General features: G+C 45.0%; 1 protein-coding gene across 6 annotated transcripts in view; it reads right to left on the bottom strand.

Moving 5' to 3' along the window:
* The window catches only part of FRMD4A (FERM domain containing 4A), a gene marked incomplete at both ends in the record, with an annotated part of 535058 nt that overhangs the window by 146198 nt on the left and 364712 nt on the right, over positions 1–24148 (bottom strand). For all 6 annotated transcript variants that reach the window (XM_084253889.1, XM_084253888.1, XM_084253890.1 and 3 more), the window contains one exon: positions 23996–24061. In XM_084253889.1, coding sequence (XP_084110015.1) covers positions 23996–24061 — 66 coding nt within the window. The remainder of the gene's footprint in view (positions 1–23995; positions 24062–24148) is intronic.

The raw sequence follows: 24148 nt of genomic DNA, 5'->3' as shown, positions 1-24148 counted from the left end.
ATATCAGTGTAGTGCTTACCTATAGTTCTCCCTACCCTCCCCCCCCCCCCCCCCCCCGCTTTCGGAAGGCTTAGAGGAGGCATGCAAATTTTTTAATAGTATAAAACAGGGAAATTAACAACATAAATAAGACAGAGTCCATTGCAGACATCAGGCACATGAGCTAAACTAATTCCTGCTGCTGGCACTGGGTTTATTAGGTTACACAGGCCTCGTTAGCAGATTGAAGCAGCAGCTAGATTCAGGCAAGCCTTTCCCTGGAAGGACACTCAAGAAGGAATTTATTCTAAGGTTCCATGAGCGAGGGACAGTGGACAGCATGTCTTCAGCACAGTCTGTAGAAGGACAGAAATGTCCCCCACCAACAGCTTCACACTTTTGCCCTCAGTGAAGCCAGGAAGACAGGGACTCGGTGCACCAATCCCACCAACGGGAGCAGATTTTAAAGCAATTTCCTGAAACCCCAAGAGATGTTCTGGGAGAGGTTTTATGTTCGATATTTACATAAGTGAATTTGGCCAGCAACGTTGGAGGCACTATTTTATTAGGTTTTTAACACATGCTAATGTTGGCCATGAGGCAGCTTGGCAGGGGCATTCTGTCTTGATGCTGCAGCCAAACCGCATAAGAAATATGAAGTCACTCTCAATTCAGGCGAAGGGAAACAGCCTCCTGCAGACTAATAAGGCGAGAGGAAAGAATCACATTTTAAAAATCCCGTTCAAAAAAGTGAAAGCAGGTGAACAAGCCAAGGGCTTTTAAACCAGAGCGGGATGGAGGTTGGATGCTGGGCCGGTCAGACAGGATCTGCATTTCCTCTTGGGCAGGTTTGCAGGGAAACTTGTAAGGAGATGGAGGTGCACGGGAAAGTTGGAGGGAGAACGGGTCTCCCTGCTCCTACCTGCCTTTAAGGGGTCCTGCTTTTTCTTGAGAGCTGGACTCTACTCTGCGGATCTGCTCCAGAGGCCTCCCTTCCCCTTCCACTTTCTCTACTGCCCAAACTACCTCTTATTCAAGGCCTGACTGGTAACCGCTACAGAGAGACCTGCCTAGGTCCCCAGCGCTCTCTCCAGTTCCCACCCTCCCAGCAGCTCCAGGGCAGGGCTCCACTCTGAGGTCTCAGCTTCCACTGTCACTTGGTATTTTCACCTGCCTTCAGACTATTTCTTCTCAAGAAACAGTGTCTTGTGTCTTTGTTGCACAGAGCAGGGCCTAAATGAACAGATAAGGGAATGACTCCATAAAGGACAGACAGCAAGGAGGAGGCAGGATTTGAAACCTTCAGACAGAAAAAATTCAGTGTTCCCGAGTTCTACTCTCAGGCAAGGCCCCGCTCCATCTGCACATGGGTCTTGGAGGAGCTCATCTCTTCTCTTAGTTTTAATTCCTGCCAAATTCAAGTGCCTCCCACACCCAGCTTCTTTCTAGGCAGGAGTCAGAGAGGCATCCTCAAAGGCTGGGATCTGCACTTGTCTGTCAGGACTCTTGCAGAGGAAGGTCTGGCTTAGGGCCAACACCTTCTCTTGGTGCATTATCCTGCTAGCTCCAACCACCCTTAATAAGCAGAGCCAAGGATGTGTGGGGCGAGGTGTGTCAGTGGAAATACAGAGAAACCAGGATAAGGCACACACTCCAGTCTTTGCTCTTGTCACCTGCTTGTCTCTCCATGTCAAAATCATTTCATCAAAGTAAATCAGAGACTGCCAGGGCCATCTGTAACATTTAACTGGAAGACGCTCAGTGAATGTTCTGGTACACTGTGGATAACCCTCTGCCCTCTTTTGTCACTGGAGTTCACACCTACCAAGGACGCATCTGGGGATGAGGCCTCGCTTCACTCCCGGTGCTCTCTCAAGGCCTTACATTTTCCTTTTCTGGAGCCACTATGCTTTACATTCATAATAGTGTGTCAGTCTGCAGACAGAAATCATCAGAGGCTGCGACCTATGGCAGCGATGTCACTGGTTGCTAGGCAGGGTGTCCTCGGGGCCAGGAGCTGTCACTCTTGCCTCTGTTTTCTTCATGTGCTGGAGGAGGGGTCAGATGATGACCCAGGTCACAGGCACAAAAGAAATTCTGTTGTCTCTGCTGCTGCCTTTCAAAGCCTCTCTGAAAGGCTCTTATCAGAGAAGTCAAGGAATCGAGATGACAACAGCATTAGAATGAGAAATTGAAAGACTGAAAATGTGACATATCTTCCTCGTGGAGCCTCTCAGCCAAGAGCCAAGATCCAGGGGCTCCCGCACAGCTCTGCAGCTCGAAGAGCAGCGAGGTTGGGGTACAAGGTCGACTTCCAACTGCCTCATCTCATGGCTCCCACCCCCAACAGAACTAGCATGAGGCTCCAAATGAATACGACCCCAGCAACACTTTATAAGAGGCTGGGAGGAAAGCAGGTCAGGATCAGAGAGGAGAGAAAAGGAGAGGCAGACAGAGCAGAGCGAGAGGGTGTGAGTCCTCAGTATCCTGACTTTTGATCTTTAAACTTCCTCCAGACCTTTGTCTTTCTCATTTGGACAAAGAGGAACAGAGAATGACAAGACTCTCACTTCCAGACTCTGGAAATGTGACTTCTCTGATCTCCCAAGAGAGCTCCCTAGACAACATGGAATACCTGGTTGTCATCTGGAGTCCTGGCCCGTTAGAACTCAGGATTATGTTTAGTGAACAGGAGGCTTTATAGTCAGAGACTTGTTCTGGAATCACGGCTCATGAACTGCTGTGGGATCATGGCCAAAGAGATTCATTTCTCAGAGTTTCAGTCTCTTTTCTCTAAAGTGGGTACAAGGCCACTGCCTTTCTGAATGTTGGGAAGATGAAAGAAGACCCTTTGTACAAAATGTAATTTAGTTCTTGACACAAGATTATTACTTAATGCTTGTTAATTTCTGCACTTCTCCCTCTACATCCATCATCTCTCCACATCCTCTCCTCTGTTGCCTGCTTTGGGCACACGTCCCCAAAGATGGGGAACGTCCTGGCATTCACGGGGGGAGAGGCCGAGCTGCTAGGGGACAGTCCTTATGGCTGAGTAGAATGACACCTCTTTCAGGACATAACAACCCTCCCAGCTCAGGACCTTCTGAGCTGAGCTGAAGAAAGGTCTCCTTTTGGCACGTCATTTTTGAAACTTTCACTTCCTTAGTCAGACGGTGGAAGAAAAAGTAAAACAAGACAAAAGTAAAAACAAAACCCTGCCTGTGTTACATTCTGATGCCTGCGGTGTGAGTGCTGGAGATAATTAGGTCAGGAAAATCTATTCTCCCCTCAGAGCGAGACCGGAGAGTGAAGCTGGACGCTGTGTTCCTGCATGAAGACTCCCCTCTTCTGCAGCATCTCTTCCAAGACACCTCCCAGACTCTCTTTTCAAGCTTCTTTATTGAAGGGCCCTTCTGGTGAACCAACAGCAGTAACAAAGGCAAGGACTATCCACTGTACCCAGAAAATCTATCCCTTCAAACAGATCCTAGTGCTTTGTTTAGAGTCAGTTTCTACAGCGGGAAGAAGGAGAGCTGCCACTTGGGATGTTGTTCTAAATTAGTGACCCAGCCTGACAGCACAATAGGATCACCTGGGAAGTTTAAAGAGAACAGCAGTGGTCACCTGAGCCCACCCCAAAGATTCCCACCTAACTGGTCTGGGAGGGGACCAAGGTCAGTCAGTTCTAATGCTCAGCAAGGATTGGTTCTACCCTGAAGAAGAAGAGCCCTTTTGGAGGGGGATGGTCATTAGTGATGTTATCAGAATCCCAACACAGACTACTTCACATGTATGCCCCCTGGATTTGGCGTCGGTGTAGTGTTTATGGGGCCTACTGTAACTATGGGGAGTGTCAGGTGCTGAGGTACATGATGGCAAGTCACAGTCCCCCATGTTCAAGGAGTGCACAGTGAAAAAAACCCCACTATTGACACTTCCAGGGCACCTGCCCCGTGCCACGTGGCTAAGAGCCTGATCCCCGAGCCAGTCACAGCTGTTTGGCCTCAGGCAGACTAAATGAACTGCTCAATAAAATACCCATGTGTTGTGAGGATTCAACGGCTGTAACAGAACAGTGTCTGGCATCCAGTAACGTAGGTGAACTCAGTAGTGTACCCAACACTGTATTAATCTCCTCAAGCACCCTCCGAGGCAAGCACTACTGTCATTCCTGCAGTGAAGGTCACCCCAAGCTTCTAGCCCAGGCAGCTGGACATGAGAGCCTATGCATTAAACTGGGTGGCCCTGAGTCCTGCTTCTGGTGCTGCTTGTGGGGAAGAGAGAATGAAATAAAGCCCGAACAACAACTTCTCAATGTAGTACAATGTTTGAGGGCCTCACAGAGGCAGGGCCTGGCAACACTCCCTAAAACTCACTTGGATGAGTAAAAACACATGTTGTGGGGGGGGGGGTATCCAGAGCAAGAGGGGCCCATAAAAGAAGAGAATGGACTTTTGAGTCCTGTCACAAAGTGGATATTTCATTCTATAGATTTGGGGGAGAAACATGGTAAGAGGTGACCACACCTTGCTGCCTGTGCCCTGCCTTCAGCATTTCTTTCAGCTTCAGTTCCTGTTGAAATGCCTCCTTCCTAAGACTCTTCCTGCCCAGCCTTCCTGTCTTGGAGCTGAGGAAGAAGTGAAACCCTCATCCAGGCTCAGAGTGCCCCAGGACCTCGCTGATAAGGGAACACAGTTCACTGCTCAGCCTCACAGGCTTTCAAGGTCAGGACAATGTCCTGGGTCCTGGGTCGCACTCATGGCCCAGAATAACCCAGTCTGGATCCTGGGGGTAAAGGCATGGAGAAGTAAAAAATGCTTGTCTTTCCTTCCCTATACAGAGCCCTAAAAAATCCCTTCGTGGTTTCCAGAGAGCCTGTGAACACCGTGTGACAAACTGCTGGCCTGGCCCCCTCAGGGCCAGCGCTGTGGGTCTTGTGACCAACAGCTTCATTAAGAAGGGATCCTGAGTGGCGGGGGTTGCTGGTGGATTCCAGGGACATGCACTCTGTTGGCTGTGGTTGCAGAAGCAACAGACTTTTTGCTGGTTTCCCAGGTAGATACACATATCAAAATAATCTTATATAATACTTTAAATACATACAGTTTGATGTATGGCAATTAAGCCTCAATAAAGCTGTTAAAATTACTCATAAACTGGGCCTTCCCAGTGGTTGAGCGCTGGGCTGTGAAGCTGCCCACAGCCTCTGCAGTGCCAGTTCGATCCCCAGCAGCTGGCGAGGGTCCCACATGGCGTGCAGACCTCTCCTGCCGCGCCCACTGCTCCCCTCAGCAGTGTACTTCATCAGTCTGCCTGTTCTGCTCCTTGCTCTGGCTCTGGTGAATTCTCTCACCCTCCCGCGCTTCTGACTGTACCCAGTGCTTGTATGAATAAATAAATCTTTAAAAAAATTATTCATAAACTCAAAAAAGCAACAAACAGATGACACATGGTTCAAACAGGAAGAGGTATCCACTGCATAAGCTAAGTCCTTCTCCTGGGCAGGACCCAGTTCTAGGCCTTTTTTTAGGCACATGATCTGGTGGCACCCAGCAGCAGACTCTCGGTGCTTAGTAGTCAAGTCCAAAGTGGTCACCCGTTAGAGGAAGTTGTCTTCCCTGAGACTATGTGAGCTGGTTTGAAAAGAACACCGCATGGAGGCAAACCAAATTCTCTTAAATCAGTCTCTGGACATAAATTTGTTTATTCTTCCTAAAAATAAAATTCTGCCTGCAGACTAGAGCTCAATTCCCTGTCTTCTTCAGGAGGAAGGAAAATGAGGGGAATCACCTCCTTACCCCGGAGGCTGCTTTTAGCTCCTCCAAGTATTAATTTTTGAATAGTCAAAGGGTACAAGAATTTGAAAGCCTGAGAGTAGAAAGAAAACTTTTGGAGAGACTGACTTCAACCCCCAGGGCATATGAAAGAATAAAAGGATGTGCCAGAAATTTCTGGTCTAGAGAACCGTCTTTAAGGGCACAGAGAACATGAAGAGAAAAAGGAATGGGGCCCACAGAAGGGAGCAAAGACTGGCCCAGATTGATATGCCACCAACTTCCAGGAAGGCTATCAAAAGAGGGTAATTTAAGTGAGTTCCAAAGATAGTCAAATGGCTTTTTAAGCAGACAGGGTTGACATTTCTTCTCTTGACTATAGATTCATGCCTCTGAAATTCTCCTCTATTCGGCTGTGTTCCTTGGTCCCAGTTTGGCAAAGAGACTCCACATAATCAGGTTATTTCCCTGGGATGGGCATGTGTGCAGAGTGCCACCACCAGGGCATCAGCTGTCTGAGACCAAAGGGTCAGGCTGCCAAAGGATGGCCTGAGATGGACAACATCAGAGTGGACTAGAAAGAAATAAGACTTTCTTTTCTATTCTATTTCTTTTCTATCCTTTTCTATTCTGAGTGGAATGGTTAAGAGCCATGCTCTTTTATAAGACAAACTTGGGTCTGAGTCCAGGTCCTACACTCCTGATGCTGTGTGATCTTTAACAATTGACTTAACTCTCTGTGCCTTGGTTTTCTTGATTATAGTAGACTAGGGATGAGAAAGGTTTCTCCCAGAGTTGTGATGAAGAACCAGTGGAAACAGACAAGTGTATTCAGGAGTGCATCTGGCATGCCAATATTCCTAATTTTTACACATAGTTATATATTTTATATATAGTAATGTACTCTTTATATATTATTATTGTCTTTATTCATTAATTCAATAAATATCAAGAGATTGCCAGTGATGGGCCTGGCACTACACAGCTCAGGATAGAGTTTTTCTGTAAGGCATGGGCAATAATCTTTCTTCAAACAAACACTTATGATACTCATCTAATATTTTGGTAGCGCCATCTTCCTAAAGAGTTCAAGCATTTCCCCCACCCCCCAACCATTTCCTTGTTCTTGATAGTTTTCCAGGGAAAGGAAAAAGAGACAGTAAAGAAATCAACAATTTTTTTCTGGAAAAACTGAAGACAGCCAGCCAGTGGTTTTTTCAAAACCAACCCCTGCAGCCTATACCAGGACAAGGGTTACCATGGGGACCAGGTACTACAGCTTCAAGCCTTGGTCTCACTGGACCTTGGTAAGCTAGAAAACCCAAATTGAGCTTATGGTTCAGGAGGGAGGAATTTTCATGGATACGAGGACTGGGTGCTCTAACCAGGCAGGGTCTTCACTGCAGAACCCCTCAATGGCTTTAGCAGGCAAATGTACCCATATCTCAGTTGAGACTGTACTTTCAGGCATCTCCCCAACTTACTCGACACAGAACCCTCCTCTCATGGGGAACCTTCTGGGACTCATGGAACATATTTTTGGAAAGGCTGGTTCACGGAATGGTTTCCTCAGGAGGACTGTCATTTGGGAAGACCATTAGAAGTTTAAGTTTAAATCAACCAAACTACCGCCTTTCTCTTTCCCCTAATATGGTCACTGAGATGGAAAGAAACTTCTCTCAATATACTGATCTGAACACACTAAGGTCCAAGGGTGCTGAACCTTGGGTTGTAGAGTCCCACTTGGGCTCTGAATCACTGCTTTCCCATAACAAGAACCAAGAAATCAAGGGTTCCAGCTTGGCCTGCCTGACCTCCTCTAATAAAACTGTCCAGAGCTTTCCATGGATTCCAAAGTCAGCAGTAGGGAAAGCATGGCAGTTACAAAGGATCAGAAGGTCATGATTTCTGCCGCTGTGCTTTTTCCAACAGTTGGTAAAATGGATAGCTCCTAATTTTTTATCTTCTTAGGCAATATTATTCCTCAGAGTCTATCTCCTCTTTAAAGTTGGCATCAGAGATACGTTAACCCAGGGCTTGACTCTAAAGCATAAACTTGCATTCAGCAGAGATGTGTGACTGTGGCATGGCTGTGCCTCCCTGCTTACCTCTCTTCTGCACAGTGCTCCGTCCACCCTCACCACTCTGCTGACCCTGACCCCCGGGGCTCTCCTGCCCACTTCCTCACTCTCCTCCCTCGGGTTCAGTCAATGTCAGAGTTTGCCAGGAATCTCTCTCTGGCAAATGTGGTGGCCTGCCCAGTGAGCATGCAGTGATGGAGTGAGAAAGTAAGCTTAACTGCCCCAGAAACCATCCTTTCCAGGAAAGACAGGGCCTAACTTTTCCTCTCTAATTCTCCTCTTCAAAATGCCATGGGAGAGATTCTCTGGATGCCGTTTAGCATGCCTGGCCTACTTTCCCAAGCCACCTCTCCACCGCTGCATTTCCTGGTTTGTCATTGTTTTCTCTCTGAGTTGTTTTCTACACATCTGACTGTACTGACATATTTCTTAGACTATAGTCTCCTGGGGGATGTGGCCATTGCCTGTTTGTGTTTATTATACAGTATAAAATACTGGCCACGACCGTAACACTGAATAAAAGTCATCTGAAGAGGATTAAGATAAACACAGTGATGAACATAACTATAGGGCCTGGCTGGAAGAATCGCTTCTTCAAAGCGAAAAGACATTTTGAGGAGGTCACCATTTACTTAGTCCTCCATCTGGAAGGAGACTAAGGAAATTATATTGATGAGGACAGACTTTTTAAATGAACTTCCTCAGTGGTAGTGCCAGCCAACAGGATCCTGCTTACAATGCCCACCGAAACAATTCTGAGGAGGTCTGTAAATGGACAGCTGACTGTACACTAACAGGGGTTTGAGCTTCCCGGGCCCACTTATATTCAGATTTCCTGTAAATGGACAACATACAATTTAGATATTGATAAATACAGCACAGTACTTTATGTATTTTCTCACCCTTATGATGTTCTTTAATAACACTTTCCTCTAGCTTACTTTGAGAATATTGTATTTAATACATGTAACACACAAAATATGTGTTCATTAACTGTGGATGTTATCAGTAGGTCTTCTCTGGTCAACAGAAAGCTATTAGTGGTTAAGTTTTAGGGGAGTCAAAAATTATCTGTGGCAGTTCATGCAGTTCACAGAGGGAACGGGGGAGTGAGCGCCTCAACCCCTACCCCTTCATTGTTCAACTGTAGTTGTAAAAAGGGTCCAGTTAATTTGACTCTGGGCATAGTTTGCATTCTTCTCTCTTCTTCTTTAAGTTTATTCAGCACCTGAAACTTAGAATTCAAACATGTGCTTTTCTACATGGCCACATGGTCAAGTGAAGACAGCGGGCTCAGTGGCTCCAGGCCCAGGCCCCATCACAGCTCACTCTACAGTCTCCAAGCTTGGGATTGGAAGGGAACCTGAGGAATAGTCACCCCTGTTTTACAGAATAAAGTTTGGGGAGAGGTGGATATATAGCCCCACAGTGAGGATACAGGCCTGGAAGACCATGTGCTAACCCCACTGTGATGCCTTCTGCCAAATGTCCATTCTGAGGGTGACCATTGCCCTCAGAGCCAGAACAGGGGGTGCCCAGCCCATGAGGGCCACCTACTGGGAGGGAAAAGGGGAGCAGCACAGAGGTGTCCTTATAAAACAGGTGATAGGAGGCCCCTCCCACTGCCTCAGCACATCTGTAACTGGGCAGCTTTATACACTTTGCTGTTTTTGTGCTTCACACCTGCTCTTCAAAGAACGATCATTACCCACTTTCACTTACTTAAAAAACAACAACAATAAAACCAGATTCAGACATGCAGGTTGAATGAGGTCATTTGCTCAAAATTACTGTTAGGGACTGACTTGTGCCCCCATATTCATATACTGAAGCCCGTGTTCCCAATGTGCTCACATTTAGAGAGAAGGTCTTTTAACAGGTAATTAAGGTTAAATGAAATAATAGGGATGAAGCCTTAATCTAATGGGCCTGGTGTCCTTGTAAGAAGAGGGGAAGGGCCTCCCCGGTGGCGCAGCGGTTGAGCGCTGGGTTGCGAAGCTGCCCACAGCCTCTGCAGCGTGGGTTCGATCCCCAGCTGCTCCCCAGCCACCGGAGGAGGGTCCCACATGGCGCGCAGACCTCTCCTGCCGCCCGCTGCTCCCCTCAGCAGTGTACCTTGGTCCTTCTGCCTGTTCTGCTCCCTGCTCTGGCTCTGGTGAATTCTCTCACCCTCCCGCGCTTCTGACTGTACCCAGTGCTTGGATAATAAATAAATAAATCTTAAAAAAAAAAAGAGGGGAAAATACCAGGGATGCATGAGTATCAAGGCCATCTGAGGACACAGTGAGAAGGCCACCATCTGCAGGCCAAGGACAGAGGTCTCAGGAGAAACCAAAATAGCTGACACCTTGATCTTGGAATTTCAGTCTCCAGTGCAGTGAGAAATACATTGGTTGTTCAAGTCGCCGAGTTCATGGCACTGTATTATGAAAACCCCAGCAAACCAATAAGGTCAGACAGTTAAAAAGTGGTCTGATGTCAAAGGTCATGGTTGGGGCAGTCAAGATGTCATACATTAACTTTGATCTTGTCAACAACCTCAGGCCTGGCCTTTAGGTTTTGCATGCCTGCATCATTACCGATTGTGGCTCAGGAAGGAATTGGGCTTTTGTACCTGATTACTGGGTGGGACATTCCACATTCTTGGAATTTCCCAAGTAAGAGTCCCTTGGACCACACCTGAGTTTTTGCTGATGAGATGAGCATGGGGGCTGCTCGCCAGAAAGACCAATGAGGGGATTGTGAGTGGAGTTCTGAGCCTTGTGTCATCAGCCCAAACTCCCAACCTCTGGGTAGGGTAGGGAGAGAAACTGGAGACTGGGTTCCAATCTCATGTCCAATGATTCACTCAATCACGCTCTTGTAATGAAACCCCAATAAAAACTCTGGACACTGAGGCTTGGTGGGGCTTTCTGGTTGGTGAACATATAAATGTGCCTGGAAAGTGACATGTCCTGATTCCACTGGGAGAGGGCATGGAAGCTCTGCATTCCAGAACCTCCCAGACCTCATACAATGGGTCTCTTCATCAATGGGTCCTGATTTATATCCTTTACAATAAAGCTGTACAAGTATTATGCTTTCCTGAATTCTGCATGTCATTCTAGCGAATTATCAAATCTGAAGGGCTTGTGGGAACCCTCAGAAGTGCTGAGGGTCTGGGGGCCCACAAATCTGTGCTGGTCTCTGCAGGGAGGGTTGTCCTCTTGGGGCTAGGTGGAGTCTGCACTAACTCCAGCTGGCTAAAGCTAGAACCACACTGCAGAGTTAAAGCCACACCCTTGCATGTGACACTGTACTGCTGTATGACTTCCCCTGCCAGAGGTGTCAGTCATAGGCCATTATTATACAGTGAGAGCTTGAAGGCAGAGTTGTCTGGAGGCAAAAGAACAACCAACTCCAAGAACAGCTGACTTTTAGGAATTCAAGTGACGATCCCAAAAATAACTTGGTGTGCCGCTACCCCATTCCTAGTTTCCTCTATTTCTCCTTTTGAGTATCATCTATTTCATATGCTTGGATTCATATGGAGTATGTTCCTTTTGTCACAGATAAATGAGGACATAGGTTATAATTGAAGAATGGAGTTTTTATGTTGATAGCTATTCATTCCTTTGTTCATCCTATCAATCTGTTTGATTACAGCCAGCACCACTTATTGGATACCCATGACGAGGGTGACTGGCTTCATTATCTCTAATTCTCATCACAATCCCATGAGGCAGTTATTATAATTCTCACTTTAGCAATGAGAAAGCTGAGATGCACAAAGGTTATTATTTCCCAAGGCCACACACTAGCCACATGGGAAGAGAGAGCCAGGATTCAAATCAGGTTCTGATTTTATCAAAAGTGTGAGCTTTATCTAATCAATAGTGTTTCCCTGGCACATTTTCTAATGGGTCAGAGGTAAAAGAAGAAAAATAATATTAATGTATATAAACTTCAAAAAGCCAAATGTATCCTTATTCTGATTTCATATTCTCTTTGGTGTTTTTCTTTTATATCATATACATGTATAAAGATATCTTTTTTTTTTTAGCAATACTTTCCAGTACTATTATTCAGTTGAAAAGAAAACTTTGCGACTCCACTTTCCTTTTATCTTTAAATGTTCTAGTCCCTTAAATCCAAAAGGCTGGGGCCCACCTCATGCCACTGGCCCTAGCCTAAGCATTACTGAGCGAAGCTCCAGCACATACAGATATGTGCTCTCTGCGGCGTTCAGCTCTTGCTGCCCTCATCGGCATTGTGCTGCGTGAGCTTGAAGGGTCCAGGGCAGTCTGCATTGAGTCACATACTGGCTCTGGCACTGGGGCCACCTGCAGGGTCTCTGATTCACTATGTCCGAGGTGGAGCCCAGCAATCAGATGTCTCTGGGAGCTGTTGATGCTCTAAGCAGGACAACCCTCAGGGAATCGCTGCTTCAAGCCCATCACATTAATTTCATTCCCCTTGCCAGTGACTGGTTCAGATTTGGGAATATGAACCAACTGTGGTATGGGGTGAAGTAGGGAAGTGGGGAAGGGAAGGCCATCTGGGATGGCTCTTTCTCAATGACAAAAAGTGCTGTGAGAGGAGAAACTCCATTTCCTGCCCTTGACATTGTTGTGTGAAGAGGTGCTGCTTGGGGTGGCTGCAGCCAAACTTTGACCTTTCTAACTGTACAGGTGGGAGGGACACAGTCAGGAGCCAGCACATCTTTCCTGAAATCAATTGCATCTAATTTGAATGTGTTCAAGTAAAGTGATGCTGAATAAAAATACAATCTGGGAGAACACTGCCATCGAACTTAGGGTTACATGGCAGTCTACTCCCTAAGATTTATGCACAGTGTGTGTCTGTCTGTAAGAGTGTGTATTGTGTGTTTGACAGTCAACTTAATGCTGAAGGCATTTCAATTCCACAGTCTACATTATATGTCATTTTATTCATCTGAACACTGGTGGAAGAGGTGCATGTTTACCTACACTTCCCTGTTGCCAATGTGGTAAAAGGAAATGGAGAACTCAAGTATCTGGAGCATTGTTACAGACTTCACATACTTAATATCAATCTATTGATACTCTACCATTCTTTTAGAAATTGCTGACACAATTATAGGAGTAAGGAAGGCTAACTGAGGATTTTTGTAATTCCAACCTGTGGTTCAGCTCAATATAGCCCCGTATTTCAGGATCTCTCAACAACTTAAAATGAAAGCAGCAATGTGTTGATCTAATCATGACCTTGAAGGACTGTGCTTGAGACTTAAAATCTTCCCTAAAAGAAAAAACTTTTTATCAGTTTCGAACAGGCACTCAGGTATTTTCAGAGCTCTGTGGTTCTCCTGGGAATCATGGAAGACCTTGGGAATTAGCCATGCATTCTTCAGAGCCTTGCAGGGTTCCACAGAACACTGTCCAAAAATATCCATCTTACTGTGTACTACAAAATCTGGCTAGTGCACAACAACCATTACCAAGGAACAGAGTTAATATGTGAACTGGTTAATACGAGAACTTGAGTTCATGACGAATAGGCTGGAAAACCAATCTTGGTAAGGATATATATGCCTCCCGCTAGTACCCTCCCACCTGTCACAGCCAATATGACCCATTTGTATATAATTATGTTTCAGGATCATTTTCATGCAAAGCAGTATATATTGGGTCATTTATAAGATAATGTGCTGTAGCCAACAAAGAGTTTTTCCTATTTTATGCCCAAGAATGATGAGTGATTAGCATGATTTGATGTAATGGGAGGTCAAAACTGTATTTCCTTCTCTGAATGGTTATCAGTACTCTGCATGGATACACGTCCACACATATGCTGTCCTTGCATGTCCTTGTCATGAGTTATAGATGACATGGGCAGTGATAAGTAGTGTTTGCAAAAAGATCAGGGGATGATATATTGGCAATCCTAGGAGGTTAAGCAGTTAAAACCATTTTGATAGTCAGCCCATCACACTTGTCAAGTGAACTTACACTGAACTCTACATTGTCGGGGACCAGCCTTGGCACTACATATACTCCATAAAGCTGCATGTAGGGTCATAATGATGACCAAATTGTTAGAAATAGTAACACCATGAAGTATGCAGTGTATCCCCATAAGGTTGAGGCACTGAACATTCCTATTCTACAGACAGGTAGCAAAGATGAACAGCTTGTTCAGGTTATCATAGCTACTAAGCAGGCCCAACTGGGCAACTGATGCCAGGCAGTGCCAGTGAAGTGCCCCCAAAGTCTTCTCAGCACTTTGGAGGTCAACTTCATTGAACCCTAATTCAATTACAACTCTATGAGGCAGGTATACTAGTGAAAGTTTACAGATAACTCCTGACATCAGGAACACTGACATCAGGAGGACTGAAGGCAGTCACTATTCCCAGATTTAAGAGGCGGTATGCCTGGATACGGTGATAGGGCAGCTGAGGGTTGGAGTTGGTAGCTGTATAATCTTGGTGAATTTTGAATGTAGTAAGGTCTGAAGCCAGTTACCTGGGCCCAGAGCCTATGTTCTCATATTAGTTACAAGTAAGTTTCTCTTCCTCTGGGGCCAGAGAGCTCGACTTTGAAACAGGTCTCTACTGCCTACTGACTATGCCACTCAGAATACCTTACTGTACTTCTCACCCTAAACTTCCTCGTCTGAAAAATGGGTACAATCATATTCCCTACCTCAGACTTGTGCACTTGATTACTAATGGATGATTTAGCATATATGAAGGACTCAGAACAGCATCTGGTAGAGAAAGAAGGGCTTAATTAATTAATGAATGTGCTGATTAGGCACTAAGCTATGAAATTTCCCAAAGCATTTATATAATTAAAACCTGATTTGCATTGAATTGTTCAGGAATGTGTTTGTTTACATAAAGGATACTTATATTCTCTATTATCTGCTTTCTTTTGTAGAAAAGCCATTTCTAAGCCCTGAGGGATCTGCTTAGTGGTAGGGGACAGCTGGTGGAATTTAGACCTCCTCCATTTCTATGATATTCAAAAAAGGATTTTGCAACTAGAAGTTTGACCATTGGTTTAAAAGACTACAGCATGGTCCCCTGGTGGCGTCTGTCCATTACTATGGATATAATTTCCTGCAATTGTCAATTCAGGCCCAGCTCTGCAGGGCAGAAGGTGGCAACAATGATTTTATGGAGCAAACCCAGAAAGGAGGCAGTGTTAGGTTAAAAACTATATACTCTTTACCACCATGATGCACATTTATTGAAAGAAAAAAAAAAGGAGTGGTTTCAGATTATGGAGGGTCATGAGAATCCAAAAAAGGAATTCAAACAAGATGAACTCCTGAAGGCCTCTGAGCAGAGACATGTCATAAAATAGTAATTAAGGAAGGAAAGCCTGGTGTTGCCCAGGACAAGCGGGGATGGCCAGAAGCATCCAGCTGTGGAGGTCGGCAGGAGACTGAGCAGTGTCTGGAGTAGTGACGATGAGTGTATAGACAAAGTAGGTCCTGAGTGGTAACAGTCTATACAAGGTTTATGGGGGGAGTGGAGAAAGAAGCCTTTTCCCTTAAAAGGGGGTTAAGGGGATGGTTAAGACTTATGGAGGGGGGTAGAGCTGAGGAATAAGTCTAAAAGGAGAATGGGTTCTTAAATTTGGTTGACTGGACAGTGGTGGGCTCACCCTCAAAGCGGGAGCAAGAAAAAGATGAGCTGGGTTTGCAGAGGAGTGGGGAATTAGTGCATGTGGGTTGGGCATGTAGGGTTTGATCTGCCCCCCATGTGGCACTTACACAAGCCTAGCAGGTAGCTGGGGTGAGGGAGTAGCTTTGGCGAGATTTGGAATCTCCCGTATTTCTTTAAAAGGTAAGTTGTTCTATACGTGGTAAGTGAGGAAAAGGGAAAAAGATTTAAGACCACGGGGGAAGTCTGTAGTGAGAGAAGAGCCAGGGAGAAACATCCAGCAGTTGATATTTCCTCTGACCTTTGCATTCCTTTCCCTACCACCTCTGGTTACCAGACAGCTCTTTACTTCTCAGAAACCTTCCTTCCTTCTTCCTCCCTCGGGCTGGGTGAGGCAGGCAGTTGCAAAAGCTGCAGTGTTTGTAGGTCTGCCTCCCAGTCCTCCTCTGCCGCTTCCTTGCAAGGGGGTGGCAGGGTGCTGTTGGTACATCTGCTCAGAAAAGGGCGCTGTCTCGGCCATAGGGCAGTAGACCACGAGAACATGCAGCCAAGTGCAGGAAAAGCACCTACCCCTGGATTTGCAAAACCTCATACACCCTGAATAATCGTTTCTCACCTCCAGACATGACCTCTTGCCCCCAAGGAGAAATATACTTAGCATAATACAATGGGAGATGAACAACAGAGATTTACCAAATCTGGGAGTTATGGATAAAAATCAAAAGGCACCCAGATTTGGTAACTCCCATCGTTTTCCGATGGTCAGTTTTCTCCCCATTTCATACATGGTGCACTGAAGGGTGTGTGTGTGTGTGTGTGTGTGTGTGTGTGTGTGTCTATTTCCTTCACATTTTGCTGAACTGCATATGTGTAAAGGGCATTTTAGTGCCCCCCTCACCCCTCCCATTCCCCTCACCACCCCTAGACCGTCCCTGCCCTAAACCCCCCTGCAGGGAGACAACTAGGAGCCCAAAGTTTGCATCCTTTCCTGAGATTTCTGATCTGCAAACACTGCTATCGGGTTAACCTAGAGAACACGTGGAAATGATTTTCTAAAGAAAAGAATTAACAATAAAGGAAAAAACCCTCAAAAACGTCACGACAACAATATTACAACTTTTCGGAGGCTCATTACAGGGAAGAGAAGATGAACTGTCCGCCCCTCCCTCTCTTTTCTCTCCCTTCACTTCAGTTTGGAGCATATAAAATTGTCCTTTTAGTAGGACCAAGTCAGCCAAATATTGGCCAGTTTCAAATGGTTCCAAAAAAATACATATTAAAATCGGTTACAATTAGCATCAAGGGGGAATGGGGCACAGAAATGGGTGGGGGGAGATGGAGCGAAGGGTGGGGGAGGGGAGCAAAGAAGGGGTTGTTGCCAGGCAACCAGAGCCTGGACCCCTGAAGCCCCCCAGAGATGGGCTCCTCACTCTGCCTGTGCCTGATGTCCGGTCCTGGAGCTGTGTGCGTATGTGTGTGGTGGGGAGGGTCCCCCGCCCCCGGATGATTACATCAATTTGATGCATCCTGACACTCCGCCCTCTGTCACAGTCCCACAGGGAGATGGGCTCTCTTTTGTTCTCAACCAGCACAGAGCTCACCAACTCTTTCCTACAGGCCCTGCCGCAGAAGGGGAATGTTCAGGGTCTTCCTCCTCACCCAGGGGACAGTCCTTCAGCTGCTGGCTTGAGGAGCTATTTCTTACTCCTTCCTGTCATTAAATAAACTTTTGATACCTATAGAGTTGCCATTAACTTATTTGTCTCTAATCCATTAAATCTATTTCCTTCACTGCCTCTGTAAAATGTTAAATAGCATCAGCCCACCCCCACTCCCCACCCCCCTAAGGGACTGCAAAGACATCTGTTTGGCTCATTTGGTGGAGTGCCCGGCTTTGCAGAAAGGCACCTAATAAATGATGAAGGAAATCAGGGCGATGTTTGAGGTTAGCCCAAAGCAGTGCTGCCTAACACCCTGTTGGCTCTTGTTTTATAAGGTGGCCTGGGAGGTTCCAGACAGAAGGTTCAGAACACCTAAGTGCTTGGTCTGCTTGCAGCTGCCACACATGGATTCTCACCCCTGTTTGGGACTGCATCTCCTGGCGCATTCAGACCAGACAGGAGCAGATGGCAGACCTGGCTCACGCTTCAGTGGCAAACCTCTCAGCTGAGAAGACAGGGAATCAACTCTTCTTTTTATTTTTTTAGGCAATGTGTACTTTGGGGGAATTCCCAGTTCACTTGCTAGAAAACAACCTCTTGTATTTTTACAGAAGATTATTAACCATGGAAGCAGCTGAAGATGGGGTGTGAGGGTGAGTGTGGATGTGAATGTGTGTACACGTGTAGGGGACCCACATCTGTTCTATGTAGCACATTTAGAGCTTCATATTTTTTTAAAGTCACACACAATTCTTTAGCCCATTATAAGCCAGAATGTTTATTCTGCCTTCAATGCACCTGTAGTCAGCACCCACATTAACTTACTCAGCCTTTAAGTCAGAGTATCACTAGCATAGTTGTCAGACAGAGAAAAATGATGAAAAACTAACAATTATTTAACCTACTGCCATACAGACTTCTACACCTGATACCCTAAGGCTCATACATGATGGGAAAATCCTTCATCATCATATGTCACATGTTTAAATCTTCACTAGACAGACTAAAAACAGAGTTCAAAGAAGCAAAAGCCTATCAGGTAAGCCCATCTTCAGTACTAGGCCTGAAGTGAGGTTCAAAGTCTTTAATTTCAGTTATTTATGATGCTGGTGTTGGGGGCCAGCATAGCAGTCACATTAGAGGGGAATAAGATCATGTCTCAGGTCTTTATAATATACGTTCTTACACAGCACTGAAAGAGAATAGGATAGAACATCGGAAGACTGATGTTCAAGTTGTGCACACTATGGTGTGGCTGTGAGTAGGTTCTTTAACTCTTCTGAGTATCTTTCCTTATCTGAGATAGTACATACTTTTTACAGATAATTTGAAGATTAAATAAGATATACACCATAGGAACTCCAAAAAGAATGTAAAATATCATCATTATTGTCATTTCAACATTAAATCTGGATAATACTAAACCATTTTATAATGTTTATAATTTTTCTCATTTAAATTATATTCTCTCTATCCTTTTGATACCTGCCCAGCAGAAATATAATGAGAGCCATGAATGTGAGCCCTATATGAAATTAATTTTTTTGTTGTTTACTAAATTAAGCAAGGAAAAAGAAACAAGTAAGATGAAATCTTAATTGCATTTTTCCTTTAACCTAATATGTTCCAAATATTTGAACTTCAATACTGAGTCAACATAAATATCATTAATAAGACATTTTCCTTTTCCTGTAAGAAGTCTTCAAAATCTGGTGTGGGGCCTCCCTGGTGGAGCAAGGGGTTAAGTACAGCACTGTGAAACTATCTGCAGCCTCTGCAGCACGAGTTCAATCCCCGGCTGGCCAGAGAGCTATCGACATGGCACAGCAGACCTCTCCTGCCTCGCCCGCTGCTCCCCTCAGCAGTGCATTTCAGTCAGTCTGCCTATTCTGTTCCCCACTCTGTCTCTGGTGAATCCTCCCACTCTCTGCAGCACGAATTCAATCCCCGGCCGGCCAGAGAGCTACCCACATGGTGCCGCAGACCTCTCCTGCCTCGCCCACTGCTCCCCTCAGCAGTATATTACAGTCAGTCTGTCTGTTCTGTTTCCCACTCTGTCTCTGGTGAATCCTCTTACCCTCCGCACCTCTGGCCTGTACCCCAATCCTTGCATGCATAAATAAATAAATCTTTAAAAAAAATCTGGTGTGTATTTTCCACTTACAGCGTATCTCCATAGGGATGGCCCCATGGTAAGTGCTCCAGTTCTACTCCATGGAGCAGTTTTCAATCCTTCCCCAGGTTTTGGCCCCACCTGTTCTCTCAGGGTCAGGGGCACTGCGTAATATATAACAATAACCCAGCGACTATCCTAAATTCTCTTGGAAAACCTTGACTAATTAAAGTTTGCTTCACTTCTCAGAATCACGGGACACTTTGTTCCTCTAGTTTAACAGAAGTCGACAGTTACAAATGTGCTGCTGATGGCCACAGAGAGACTGGGTCAGAAGGCAGAGACACAGTCATCCTCAAACCACTTGGAATTTAGAACACTGCCTCCGGTCACGGGACAGCTCCCTAACCAAATAAGAAGCTGGGTCCTTGGTGGCAAAGTTGGCAGGCTGGTAAGGATTTTACAGTTCTAGCATCAAAGAGAAGAAGCTCTGCCAACAGACTACACTATCTTCTCATCGAAAGTGCCAGGACAAAGCCCCAGCCTGAGCATCTCTAGGAGTGGAGATGCACGTCTGTTTTTCCCGTGCTGCCTGTCTTTCTGGATCATGAGCCTCCAGAGAACCTAATAAGGAAGGGCCACACCTCGGCCATTCCAATCTAGTGAAAATCGATTCTATTTTTAAGAAACCCAAGAGAAAGACTCTGGAATCTACCCTATTAACGGCTCCCAGGGTTTCATCTACTGACCTTCACTGTCAGGAAATTTTCTCAGTCTTATTTAAAGTATTCTCATGGCCCTTAAAGCATATCTCCCTTTCTGTGCTTTCAAAATGCTTTCTATAGATGTATTCAGATCAGAGAAAGACGAAGAAAGTAACTTTAAGAAACTAGCCTTATGAAAACAAGACTGGAGAAGTTGAATTTAATTCAAAACATGCAAGGCATCCACTTAACTGCCCAGAGAAGTCTCAGCAGAGGCTGACTGAGAGGTACCTATGATGGCAGCCTCTCGTTCTAACACAGGCTTTCTGAGTACAATTCTAATCAGTTGAAACAATTTTTGTCATGCAAGTTGGCTCTGCCTGACAGTGCAAAAGGTACTGTCTCCAGGTGGGATAGGAGGCTGATGTGGCTGGACAACCTGCCACCCAAGGATGACCAAGGTTGAAGGTCTGGTTTCTAACTGGATGCTTCTATTGTCATTCCAGCTACCCTTATGTGAAAGTGGAAGATCTCAGGCATCATCACCTGAGAAAGACCTGATGTTAGGGACCTGCCTGTGGGTTTCGAGATGAGCCTTTTGAATATTAAATCCTAGTATTCACACTCTCAACCTCTGCCCTTTCCCCTGGAAGGGTAATGAGGGATTACCCAGGCAATCAGAGGTTGGGGAGCATAGATACCACTGCGTAACCTCCAAGGGATTTCTAGGAAGCACTAAAATGCTGGGACAATGGCCATGCCCAGTGGAGGGAATCACACCATCACCGTGATCGGGCCACACTGGTACAGGACAAAATCTCTGTGGCAGTCTGGTGACCAGCATCCTTCTGGTGAGAAGCAGCTCTTGACTTAGTGAAGTATTAAACTCCTTGGGAGATAATTGTTGATTCCAAGTCAGTTTACTCTTCTAACATTCATGCTGTTGAAGTTTTCCTGCTTCTGCAGGTCTGAGGTAGAGTCTTCAAAGAATCTCTTGCCCTAATGGTGGCTGAAACTAGACGTCCACATCTGCCAGTACTCATTACTGCCTGCCAGTCAGTGCCTCTGTGTAAGTTGGTTTGCTCTCTGTGTCAGCACGTTTCCTCTACCCTCTCCTCTCCCTATTATAAATCTGGTGTCAGGGAAACACAGGGAACAGCCACCTCTCCGCATCTCTAAAACTGAGCCAGGCATAGGGTGGGGTACCGGGGAGACAAGGTGTTCGTGACACAGCCTCCACCCTCATACTCTTGGTGGTTCCAGGAAATGCCAACAAGTGAACAGTGATGGTGAATCATGACAGTGAGTAGTGACAGTGCTGTCGCCTGGGGACAGGAGCAGTGAAGGCCCAGAGGAAGCAGGGCGGGTAGAGAGGAGGACCAGGGAAAGTCCTGGTGGGAAAAGTGTCTTCTAAGCTGTGAATTCATGAAGGCTTAAGGGAAAGGAGTCAGGTACCCTGGTGGGGGTGGAAGGAGAAAGTTCTCGGAAGAAGGAACAATATGTGCAACATTTCTCAAAGGGAATGGGATGACCCAGAAATTCCACTCTTGGGCATCTATCCAAAGAATGTGACACCATCAACCCCCAAAATTATGTACTCAACAATGTTTATTGGAGCATTATTTATAAGCTAGGACATGGAAACAACTTAAATGCTCAGAGGGAATTTGTTCGAGAAGTGGTGCAGTCTACATAATGGAATACTATTCAGCCATAAGAAAAGATGAAATGCTGCCATTTTTAGCAAAATAGGAGTTCTAGGGAATTTGTGTAGTTAGCAAGTCAGGATGACAAAGACAAATGTTGGACATTTCTATAACAGACGACTCAACAAAATAACTATAAAAACTAACAGATACTAATAAATGAAGTGAGGTTTCTGAGCTTAAGAGGGAGGAAAGAGGGAGAAAGAGCCACAGAGATACAGGGGATGGTGGTGGAAAAAAATACTTAAAAGAGAAAAAAATAATAAAAGAAAAAGGGATGGGAAAAGAATGAGCTTCTCTTGTTGGGTCTATTATATTTTCTTGATTGCAAAGGGTTGAGGATGACCTTTCCAAAACTGTGCATATCAGCAATTAAATATCTTTTCTGTGACTCAAGGCCATTTCAGATGTCCCCCTTCATATTTTCCCAGGCAGGCTGTCCAACAAAGCATAATTTCACTGCCACTTGAGGTCTCGTTTCCTGTTTGAGAGGGCGGTTGTTTTCTAAATCTCTAAGCCTCGATATTTAAAAAAGGCATCTAAGACACAGCAGACCACTCACCTATGAGCTTGTGCTGATTCTTAAACGACTTAAAGCTCCAAATACTCTGTTAGTTCATGATGCTGCCAACTTCAGCACTCTTACTCATATTAATGTCTCCCCTGCCACTACCTCACCCCCCAAATCCAAATCACACATAAGACTACAGGCCTTTGAATCCAGCTTAATCAGGTCATAATACAAATTGTAGGAGAGCCCTACACATGAATAAATTAATCACAACACTTACTTGTAAGTGGAAAAACTGTAAGAAAATAAATAACCCTTAAATGTTTCCAAATGGGTGAATGATTAGATAATGGTATATATCATTTATAGAATTCATGTAGCTATTGGCAAAAATGACAATTTAGTTACTTTGCAAATGCTAGTGAAAGACAATGTCAGTGGAAAATAAAACAAAAAGAATTATACATATGTTATGATTACAACCACGTAAGATATAAAAATGTGGAAAATGCTGGAAAGAGATCCACAGAAATGAGAATAGTGGTTGGATTAATGTATGTGATTATGAGCTTTTCCCTATTTTCTCTGTTCTCTCCACTGCATTTACAGATGCCGTTACAGTAAAAGTGTATTAAAAGTGTTGATTCTCCAAGTTAGCAATTTGAGCATTTTCAAGCCCAAGTAGCGGGTACAAGAAAACAAGATGAGAGTTTATGCATGTGGCTGCTCCCACTGAAAGAGTGTCATCTTCCCCAGCAAATGAACACGGAAGCTTTGCTCAAACAATCCACAAGCTATTTCTTGGTGTGACAAAAGATGGGTAAGGAAGAACATTGCCCTTTCAATTGATAAACATTTGAGGAAACCAGGCAAATGAAGTCATAAAAGTTGGAATTGGACAGCAAATATGGGACTGTTAAATTTTTTAAATCAAGTTTGAAAAGTTCACCATTCTTTTGGGCTCTGAGTGAAAATATGACCCTTTCAATAGTCACTTGAACCAGAACAGGGTCTATGATTCTAATGACTTCTCTGACACCATTGTGCCCTCAGTTTGGAGATGGATTTCCCATGTTTCAGTTTCTCTTAAAGTTCAACTGTAATGGGCATGTTGGGATAGAGGATGGAGCGTGGGGGTTACTCAACCCTTAGAGGGAAGACAGAGTAGAGGGAAAGCTTCCTTTTCTCTATGGCTATGAAAACTTAATGAAGCTATCCGCAGCCAATGCAGCACAAGTTCGATCCCCGGCCAGGGAGATGCCTGCATGCTGCAGCAGACCTCTCCTGACTCGCCCACTGCTCCCCTCAGCAGTGTATTTCAGTGGATCCGCCTGTTCTGCTCCCCACTCTGTCTCTGGTGAATCCTCTCCTCCCCCCACACCTCTGGCCTGTACCCCAGTTCTTGTATGCATAAACAAATGAATCTTTAAAAAATACATTAAATTGTTTCTATAGCTCTCTGAGCAAGCAAGATGAAATCAGTTTTATTGGAGCAAGAGTTATTTAGGTTAAATTATAGTTAACTCCTTCCAAGCAAAAAGAATAGCTAATGACAGCTGTGGAATTTCCTTCCCTAGAGATTTGCAACAATAGGTTAGATATACATCTGGCCTTGAATGCCTTAGGCGTGGTATACTAAGGAGAATGAACAAAAATAACCTACAGACACACAAAAATACCATGGTGTGTCCTAGGCCTCTTCTCAAAAAATTTTGATAGATATAACTTTGAAAACAGTTTTCATTTCCCGTCCCTCTCCTCCCTCTTTGGCAGAATCAAAGCCTGAACCACATCACAAAAAATTCAGAAAGTCAATGAAAAGTCACTTACCTGTACGAGGAGTTCCAGCTTCCTGTCATCAAGAAGATGTACTTGACATCGACGGCCCTCCGTCATCTAAGAAGAAAGAGAAATTATGGTCATTGAGAGTCCAGTAGCATGACCAGTGGTGAGGGGTACTCCTGGGCAGACTCCACTAGGCAT

Source organism: Talpa europaea (assembly GCF_964194135.1).
Source record: "Talpa europaea genome assembly, chromosome: 14".
NCBI classification, from domain to species: Eukaryota; Metazoa; Chordata; class Mammalia; order Eulipotyphla; family Talpidae; genus Talpa; species Talpa europaea.
The sequence above is the reverse complement of the archived record's forward strand: the minus strand, read 5'-3'. Positions and strand labels throughout refer to the sequence as shown.